The 10,166-nt window shown below is 56.4% G+C and overlaps 1 protein-coding gene across 2 annotated transcripts in view; it reads left to right on the plus strand.

Annotated features, from left to right (window-relative positions):
• Window positions 1-433: 433 nt before the first annotated feature.
• Window positions 434-10,166, plus strand: part of LOC144510038 (metal transporter CNNM4-like) — a 34,171-nt gene continuing 24,438 nt past the window's right edge. For both annotated transcript variants that reach the window (XM_078239244.1, XM_078239246.1), the window contains exon 1: window positions 434-1,867. In XM_078239244.1, the coding sequence (XP_078095370.1) occupies window positions 460-1,867 (1,408 nt within the window). In that variant the 5' untranslated portion in view covers window positions 434-459. The remainder of the gene's footprint in view (window positions 1,868-10,166) is intronic.

The raw sequence follows: 10,166 nt of genomic DNA on the forward strand, positions 1-10,166 counted from the left end.
TTGATGGACGGTAGGTTAAGCCAATGGCAGCGCGGGGAGCGTTGATGGACGCATGGGATGACCAATGGAGGCGAGGAGGGGGGGCGGGATTAGAGGTGGAGGGGGGCGGGATTAGAGGTGGAGGGGGGCGGGATCAGAGGTGGAGGGGGCGGGATTAGAGGTGGAGGGGGCGGATCCCGCTTGGCAGTGGGGTCGGGCGGAGGGGAAGGAAAGGGCGGGGAGAGAGAGAAGGGGCGGTACTGATGGGCCCACAGGGTAGACCAATGGGAGCACGGCATGTGTTGATGGACGGTAGGATAAACCAATGGCAACGCGGGGAGCGTTGATGGACGCATGGGATGTCCAAAGGAGGCGAGGAGGGGGGCGGGATTAGAGGTGAAGGGGGCGGGATTAGAGGTGGAGGGGGCGGATCTCGCTCGGCAGTGGGGTCGGGTGGAGGGGGAGGCGGCCGCTCAGAAGATGGCGAGGCCGCGGCCTGGCGGCTGCTGGTGCCCCTCTTACTGCTGCTGCTGTTGGTGGTGCGTGCTGCTGGCGGCACTGCTGCACTCCGGGGGCGGGCGCACCGAAGCGCTGGAGGACATCTTCGGGCTGCGGCTGGCGGAGGGCGAGGCGGCCGACTGGTGGGCGGCGGCGCCGGGCGGCGAGGAGGAGGTGCGGCTGACGGAGGACCAGACGGTGAAGCTGCGGGTGTTCGGCAGCGGGCTGGACGGGGGGGCCTGGCAGTGGGTGGCCTTCGCCGAGCTGGAGGAGGAGGACGGGGAGGCCCCCCCTAGCAACGGCAGCCGGCCCGCCTGCCCCAACCACAGCAAGGACATGGAGGTGCTGCCGGGGGTGGAGGCCGCTCGGCCCGTCTCGGCGCTGCTGACCGTGCGGGTCAAGGCGCTGCGCAAGGGCGAGCGCTCGCGCCTGTTCGGCCTGTGCAGCCGCGGCGCGAGCGGCGCCTGGCGGCTGCACCCGGAGGCCGACAGCCGGCTGCGGGTGGTGGAGCGGCGCCCGCCACTGCTCCCCCTGTGGCTGGAGGTCATCCTGACGGCGCTGCTGCTGCTGCTCTCGGGCATGTTCTCGGGCCTCAACCTGGGCCTGATGGCGCTCGACCCCATGGAGCTGCGGATCGTGCAGAACTGCGGCAGCGAGCGGGAACGGCGCCACGCCCGCGCCATCGAGCCCATCCGGCGCCAGGGCAACTACCTGCTGTGCTCGCTGCTGCTGGGCAACGTGCTGGTCAACACCACCCTGACCGTGCTGCTGGACGGCCTGCTGGGCTCCGGCTGGGTCACCGTGGTGGCCTCCACGGTGGGCATCGTCATCCTGGGCGAGATCGTGCCCCAGGCGCTCTGCTCGCGCCACGGCCTGGCGGTGGGCGCCCACACGCTGCTGCTGACCAAGTTCTTCATGGTGCTGACCTTCCCGCTGGCCTTCCCCATCAGCAAGCTGCTGGACTGCGTGCTGGGCCGGGAGATCGGCAAGGTGTACAGCCGCGAGAAGATCCTGGAGATGCTCAAGGTGACGGGCCCCTACAACGGCCTGGAGGCCGACGAGCTGAACATGATCCAGGGCGCCCTGGAGCTGCGCAGCAAGACGGTGGCCGATGTCATGACTCCCATCCGTGACTGCTTCATGGTGGCCGCCGACGCGGTGCTGGACTTCGGCACCATGTCCGAGATCATGGAGACGGGCTACACCCGCATCCCGGTCTACGAGCAGGAGCAGTCGAACATCGTCGACATCCTCTACGTCAAGGACCTGGCCTTCGTGGACCCTGACGACTGCGTCCCCCTGAAGACCATCACCAAGTTCTACAGCCACCCCCTGCACTTTGTCTTCTACGACACCCGGCTGGACACCATGCTGGAGGAGTTCAAGAAAGGTGAGCATGAAGGGGTCGGGAGGGGAGTGGGGGGGGGGGGGGGGGTTAACATAAGAACTAGGAGTAGGCCAACTGGCCCCTCGAGCCTGCTCCGCCGTTCAATAAGATCATGGCTGATCTTTGCGTGGACTCGGCTCCACTTACCCGCCCGCTCACCATAACATTCCAACTCTGAGGAAGAATGTTCTTGCTATAGAGGGAGTGCAGCGAAGGTTGATTCCTGGGACGACATGTCTCTCACGTGAGGAGAGACTAAATCGGCTAGGATTATATTCACTGGAGTTTAGGATTGGAGTGAAGTGGGTTAGGATTATATTTAGCACTGCTGCTTCACAGCTCCAGGGACCTGGGTTCGATTCCCGGCTCGGGTCACTGTCTGTGTGGAGTTTGCACATTCTCCTCGTGTCTGCGTGGGTTTCCTCCGGGTGCTCCGGTTTCCTCCCACAGTCCAAAGATGTGCGGGTTAGGTGGATTGGCCGTGCTAAAATTGCCCCTTAGTGTCCTGAGATGCGTAGGTTAGAGGGATTAGTGGGTAAAATATGTAGGGATATGGGGGTAGGGCCTGGGTGGGATTGTGGTCGGTGCAGACTCGATGGGCCGAATGGCCTCTTTCTGTACTGTAGGGTTCTATGATTTAGGGGATGTGGATAAGTTTCTCAACACCAGGTTAAATTCCAACAGGTTTATTTGGGTAGCACGAGCTTTCGGAGAGCTGCTCCTTCACCTCGTGCTACCAAATAAACCTGTTGGACTTTAAGCGGCTGTCGTGAGACTTCTTACAAAGTTGAGAAAAGTGAGAGGGGATCTTATAGGAACTTATAAAATTCTAACAGGGAGCACAGCAAAGGTTTACCAAATTGATCCCTGGGGTGGCAGGTCTGTCATATGAGGAGAGTAAGTTGGTTAGGATTATATTCACTGGAGTTTAGAAGAGTGAGAGGGGATCTCATAGAAACTTATAAAATCCTAACTGAGTACAGCAAAGGTTCACCAGGCTGATCCCTGGGACGCCAAAAAAGTAGGGTTCATTTATTAGTCACAAGTCAGCTTACATTAACACAGCAATGAAGTTACTGTGAAATTCCCCTAGTCGCCACACTCCGACGCCTGTTCGGGTCAATGCACCTAACCATGTTTTTCAGACTGTGTGGGAGGAAACCGGAACACCCGGAGGAAACCCACGCAGACATGGGGAGAACGTGCAGACTCCACACAGCCAGTGACCTAAGCCGGGAATCGAACTCGGATCCCTGGCGCTGTGAGGCAGCAGCACTAACCAGGTCTGCCACATGAGGAGAGACAAAGTGGGTTAGGATTATATTCACTGGAGCTTAGAAGAGTGAGAGGGGATCTCATAGAGACTTATAAAATTCTAACAGGGTTAGACAAGGTGGATTCAGAAAGAATGTTCCCAATATTGGGGGGAGTCCAGAACTAGGGGTCATAGTGTGAGGATAAGGGGTAAATCTTTTAGGACTGAGGTGAGGAAAAATTTCTTCACCCAGAGAGTGGTGAATGTGTGGAATTCACTCCCACAGAAAATAGCTGAGGCCAAAATGTTGCCTGATTTCAAGAAGAAATTGGATACAGCTCTTGGGGCTAAAGGGATCAAGGGATATGGGGGAAGGGGGGGGATCAGGATATTGAATTTGATGATAATGAATGGCGGAGGAGGCTCGAATGGCCTGCCTCTAGTTTCTATATCTCGTCGCTTCTTTGCAGTGGTCACCCGGAGCTCTGCACGTTCCGCCCTGGCACTTGTCCCTGTTGGGTCTTGTCGAGGGGGTGTGCACAGGCAGCATCGGGGAGATTCATTGCAGTGTTTGTTGGTCTGCGCTGCGTGGCTGGTCACTGAATCCGCCAGGATTGTGACTAACTGTAAGCTGAGAATGGGAGCTGGGTCTGCAGGGAGCTATAAGCCAAAATGCTGCGGGTGCTGGAATCTGAAACAAAACGCAGAAAACACTGGAAAATCTCAGCAGGTCTCGAGTTGACCGAGAGTCACCCTGACTCGAAACGGCTCTGTTTGCTCTCCACAGATGTTGTCAGACCTGCCGAGAATTTCAGTTTTTGCTGGGGAGTTAATATGCTGGAACTGACTCGAGGGCTAACCACATTAGAGAGATACAGTGGGTCTTGGTACCCGCAGACTGTTGTTTCGAGGAGTTAAGCAACATTTTGCGGAAGTTGTGACAAAGTAAATCACTTGAGGGGGAAAAATCGAGAAGTGGTGATTTAATCTTTGCCCCTCAGAAATTGTTTTGGCGTTGGGGTTAATTTCTTAACTTCTCCCAGTAGTTGTGGCTGATGGTGCACGTTGTAAGGATCAAGGCAGGTTGCATAGAGTTGATGGTAGCCATGATGCGGAGATGCCGGCGTTGGACTGGGGTGGGCACAGTAAGAAGTCTCGCCTGATGAAGGAGCAGCGCTCCGAAAGCTCGTGATTCCACCGTAACCTGGTGTTGTGAGACTTCTTACTGTGCACAGAGTTGTTCAGTCCATTAGCCCCTTCCCTGCCCGACCAGGGAATGACCTGCAGCGATTTCCCTCCCCGCTCCCTCGTACCTCTGAGATTCCCCTCAGCTTCCCTTTGTGACTGACCGATTACCCCTCGGTAACATTGCCTGGACCTGAAGGCAGGCTCAGTGTTGAATTGTGCTGCATTCGAGGAGGCTAATTGTGCGTGTGCCACCTCTTTGGGCTGTCTCATCAACCCCGCTGCTGAAAGGAAAGATTTGCAGGGCTGTTTTCCAAGTGTTGATTCAATTCCCTTCCTGAAGGTGGCTATTGGACCTGCTCCCACTAGCCTTTAGGCAGTGCGTTCCAGACCATAACTCTCTGCATAAAAAAAACTCCTTGTCACTCCTGTGGGCTTTTTGTAAACTCCTGGTTACTGATTCTCCTGTTAGTGGCAACAGCTTCCCCCCATGTTACCAAAACCCCTCGTTATTTTGAACATAAATCGAACTGATCGAAGTCTACAAGATTATGAGGGGCATGGACAGAGTGGATAGTCAGAAGCTTTTTCCCTGGGTGGAAGAGTCAATTACTAGGGGGCACAGGTTTAAGGTGCGAGGGGCAATGTTTAAAGGAGCTGTACGAGGCAGGTTTATTTTTACACAGAGGGTGGTGGGTGCCTGGAACTCGCTGCCGGGGGAGGTAGTGGAAGCAGATATGATAGTGACTTTCAAGGGGCGTCTTGACGAATACATGAATAGGATGGGAACAAAGGGATACAGTCCCTGGAAGTGTAAGGGGTTTTAGTTCAGATAGGCAGCATGGTTGATGCAGGCTTGGAGGGCCAAAGGGCCTGTTCATTTGCTGTAATATTTTTAGTTCCTTACTGATAGCAGAGACAGGTTGCAGAAGTTTGTCATCTTTCGATCTCTGGGCAAATGCGAGAATTTCAAACGGCCACCACAATTTATACCACCCTCTCTCTCTACACACAAGGTATAGGATTCGGTACTCTTCCATTTTTGTCCTGTCAATTGCCAAATTTCGAACGATTGCAACACTCTTTTAGCATTTGGTTCTCCTCTGGAACCTCTCCAAGACTTTGCCATAACTCTCGTGTCCGAAACTGCAGATGCCCTGCTTGATGGCCCTGCTTGTCCTGCGTGCCTGCCCTGGATGAGATACAATTGCCTCCACCTCATTACTGGCACTCCATTGCCCTTGGCATGAGAGACTCTGACCTGTCCACTTGCCAGCACTTGGCCCATAGCCTTGAATGTTATGACGTGCCAAGTACTCATCCTGATACTGTATGAAGGATGTGAGGCCTCCCACCTCCACCACCCTCCCAGGCAGCGCATTCCAGACTGTCACCACCCTCTGAGTAAAAAAGCTTTTCTTCATAAACTTCCCATCCCTCACTTTTAACTTGTGTCCCCTCATAACTGACCCTTCAACTAAGGGGAACAGCTGCTCCCTATCCATTCTGTCCATGCCCCTCGTAATCTTGTACACCTCGATCAGGTCGCCCCTCAGTCTTCTCTGCTCCAGAGAAAACAACCCAAGCCTATCCAACCTCTCTTCATAACTTAAATGTTCCATCCCAGGCAGCATCCTGGTGAATCTCCTCTGCACCCCCTCCAGTGCAATCACGTCCTTCCTATAATGTGGTGACCAGAACTGCACACAGTACTCCAGCTGTGGCCTCACCAAAGTTCTATGCAACTCCAACATGACCTCTCTGCTTTTGTAACCTACACCCCGATTGATAAAGGCGAGTGTGCCATATGCCTTTTTCACCACCCTATTGACCTGCCTTTCCGACTTTGTCTTTATCCTGTTAAAGCTGTTACCAGGTTCTAAGTTGTGAGGGGTAACAGTGGCGGGGGGGGGGTTATTTACTTTGATGTCCGACTTTGCCCAGGTGTAGAATTCTAACTTGGCTGAAGCGTGGGGGGAAGGCTGCGCTGACAGACTGTGCCCAGGCACTGGGAGGACATTCATGTAACCAGGGTCAGGGCTGAAAAGTAGAGCTTTGGCCAGCAAAGACTTGAGGAAGCTGCATAATTCATGCTCAGCTCAATGTGATGCTGTCTGGTATCACACCTTCTCCGATTACTCCTCATCCCTCTCTTTATTTCTCAGATGGAGAGGGGGGGTGGCGAGGGGTGTGCTGAGCAGGGTGCAGAGCTCGCGACCTCTCCAGTGTTCGGGGTGGTCCTTCCTATCTCTCTGCCCTTTTTCTCCACGCCCCAGCCACCTTGCCCCAGCATCTGGCTTGTGCACCTTGCCTGTGCATCACCAGCGCTCGTGTGAAGTTAAGACGCTGAACAAGAGTGAACACCCAGTGGCAAGATACCCCTTTCAATCGCAATATTTGTTTCGGGGAGTTCCCCTTTAAGGGACTGTCCCTTTTACTTTGTCCCTCAGTTCATTTCATCGAATCCCTACAGTGCAGAAGGAGGCCATTCGGCCCATCGCGCCTGCACCGGCCGCAATCCCACCCAGGCCCCATCCCCACGTATTTACCCATGCCAGTCCTCCTGACACTTGGGCACTTTAACATGGCCGATCCACCTAACCCGCACATCTTTGGACTGTGGGAGGAAACCAGAGCACCCGGATGAAACCCACGCAGACACGGGGACAACGTACAGCCTCCGCACAGACAGTGACCCAAGCTGGGAATCGAACTTGGGTCCCTGGCGCTGTGAGGCAGCAGTGCTAACCCACTGTGCCACCGTGCCACCCTGAATTTAATTTAGTTTATTTGTTTAAACTCGAGTAGGAGTTGAGAACTTATTTTGCCTTGTCGGAATAGGGCAAGTTAAATGATGACTGTTCAACCTGGTGTCTTGTTCTTGAAGGGGATCAGTGGCAAGTGTAGGAATTTAATCTGTTTGTTTTGCTGCAGGTATTTTCTTTGGGTCGCTTGTAGTGCCTCTCGCGTTAAGGGAGGGGGGAAGAAAATGTCTCCTCCTTCACTAGAGAGGGGCAGTTCAGTCACCGAGTGAAGGAAGCCATTGCACTTCCAAGTGCCGCACACAAGGTGCAGAGTCCTGGACCCAGAGTACTCGCGCATTGGGCAACATTGCTCAGGGTGTCCCTCCCTGCGCGCCCTCGCACACACCTTGCGGTCCGCGTTTATACAAATAGTTTGACAGGTGTACACACCCTGCTTTTCTGTTCTGCTGAGTTCCTGGCGGTTGGCAGCGTCAGAGGCCATTGTGTTTACAGTTTCAGCAGGTTTTGCAACATTTCGCGTTAGTCATCCAAGTGTTTGTTGACGAGCTATGCACTGGAAGCTTACTCATCAGCTCGGCAAGAAAGAAGGCATTTACTATCCTCCCACCTCTGAACCTCCCCTCCCAGCCAGCCTGGGAGCCAATGAATCACGTGGAAAATGGGGCCGGGCACCCCAGTTTGTGCACAGCAAGATCCCACGAGCAGCAAAGGGGGTGGGGGGGGGGGGTTAATGACTGGATAGTCTGCTGGATGAAAGGACAAATCTTGGCCGGGTCACAAGGCAAGCTGCTCTGTGCCTCCTCAGGCCATGGGATCGTTTGGCATTCACCTGAGATGGTGGACGGGGCCTTCAGTCTAATGTCTGGCCCTGACAGTGCGGCACTCGCTTAGTATTGCACCGGGAGCCCAGAGATCAGCTCAAATATCTGCAGTGGCACTTGCGTCTACAATCTCCTGGCACGGGCACTGACCACTGAACCTCTGGGGAAGCAATTGGGTAAAAGCTGTTACGTTCGTAAATGCCAAACTCTGTTACCAAAGGCTTTGAGGAGCCACTCCTTCCTTTGTTCATTCACGGGTTGTGAGAGTCACTGGGTTAGCCCCAGCATGTATTCCTCACCCCCTAATTGCCCCTTGAAGGAGCTGGTGAGCAGCCGTGTTGAGTCGCTTGAATGAGATATTTGGCTGAATATGTTTTGCCTTGGCGGAGCGGATGTGCGGGTTTGCTGGGAGGGTCTGTTCTTGTTCCAGTTGGTTGTTGACTCACTGAAGTGTTTAATGATCTATTCTCAGCAGTGGGTCACTCTGGCAGAATGAGGACATGCTGTTGCTCCAAAGCTGTGTTCAGCTCGTACCCAGAGCTTCCCTGGTCCAGCAGTGACGAATTGTTGTGTTGAGTGCAGATATATCTGAGCCGCTTAAGTGGTAGATTTTGGGGGATGTCATTAGGCTTCACATTTTTCCCCCTTCAGGCAGGGAATTGTATAGAGTGCAGGCCCCCAAGTAAAGCAGAATCCAGCCCCACAAACAAGGAGGGAGTAGAGATCATCCCACAGCGTCAGCGAGGGAGGGTTTCACGTGTGCTCCTTGTGACAGGGAGCCGCAGGTGATCTGATCTGACCTGGCCAAAGTTCTGAGGCTGCATTCCTGTTATCTCTTGCTGGCAATGAGACTTCTCCAATCGAGGTGTGGCCAGACTAGGTGGCTGCGTAACTCAGTGAGCGCAGGAAGTCTGGCCGGTGATTCGATGCCAGTTAGGGTGCAGACTGCTGCTCTCTCCTCCCTCGCCCCCCTCGCCCCGTTACTGTCTGCTGCTCTCTCCCCCCCTCGCCCCGTTACTGTCTGCTGCTCTCTCCCCCCTCGCCCCGTTACTGTCTGCTGCTCTCTTCCCCCCTCGCCCCGTTACTGTCTGCTGCTCTCTCCCCCCTCGCCCAGTTACTGTCTGCTGCTCTCTCTCTCTCCCCCCCCTCGCCCCGTTACTGTCTGCTGCTCTCTTCCCCCCCCCCCCCGCCCCGTTACTGTCTGCTGCTCTCTCCCCCCCCCCCTCGCCCCGTTACTGTCTGCTGCTCTCCCCCCCCTGCCCCTTCGTTACTGCTCTCCCCCCCCCTCTCTCCCCCCCCCTCGCGTCTGCTGCTCTCTCTCCCCCCCCTCGCCCCGTTACTGTCTGCTGCTCTCTCCCCCCCCTCGCCCGTTACTGTCTGCTGCTCTCTCCCCCCCCTCGCCCGTTACTGTCTGCTGCTCTCTCCCCCCCCTCGCCCGTTACTGTCTGCTGCTCTCTCCCCCCCTCGCCCGTTACTGTCTGCTGCTCTCTCCCCCCCTCGCCCGTTACTGTCTGCTGCTCTCTCCCCCCCTCGCCCGTTACTGTCTGCTGCTCTCTCCCCCCCCTCGCCCGTTACTGTCTGCTGCTCTCTCTCCCCCCCCCTCGCCCGTTACTGTCTGCTGCTCTCTCCCCCCCCTCGCCCGTTACTGTCTGCTGCTCTCCCCCCCCCCCTCGCCCGTTACTGTCTGCTGCTCTCCTCCCCCCCTCGCCCGTTACTGTCTGCTGCTCTCCCCCCCCCTCGCCCGTTACTGTCTGCTGCTCTCTCTCCCCCCTCGCCCCGTTACTGTCTGCTGCTCTCTCTCCCCCCCTCGCCCGTTACTGTCTGCTGCTCTCTCCCCCCCCCCTCGCCCCGTTACTGTCTGCTGCTCTCTCCCCCCCCTCGCCCCGTTACTGTCTGCTGCTCTCTCCCCCCCCTCGCCCCGTTACTGTCTGCTGCTCTCTCTCCCCCCCCCCCCCCCCTCGCCCCGTTACTGTCTGCTGCTCTCTCCCCCCCCCCGCCCCGTTACTGTCTGCTGCTCTCTCTCCCCCCCCGCCCCGTTACTGTCTGCTGCTCTCTCCCCCCCCTCGCCCCGTTACTGTCTGCTGCTCTCTCCCCCCCCCGCCCCGTTACTGTCTGCTGCTCTCTCTCTCCCCCCTCGCCCCGTTACTGTCTGCTGCTCTCCCCCCCCCCCCCCCCCCCTCGCCCCGTTACTGTCTGCTGCTCTCTCCCCCCCCCCCCTCGCCCCGTTACTGTCCTGCTGCTCTCCTCTCCCCCCCCCCCGCCCCGTTACTGTCCTG

This window comes from Mustelus asterias, chromosome 22 (assembly GCF_964213995.1).
Source record: "Mustelus asterias chromosome 22, sMusAst1.hap1.1, whole genome shotgun sequence".
In the NCBI taxonomy this organism is placed as follows: domain Eukaryota; kingdom Metazoa; phylum Chordata; class Chondrichthyes; order Carcharhiniformes; family Triakidae; genus Mustelus; species Mustelus asterias.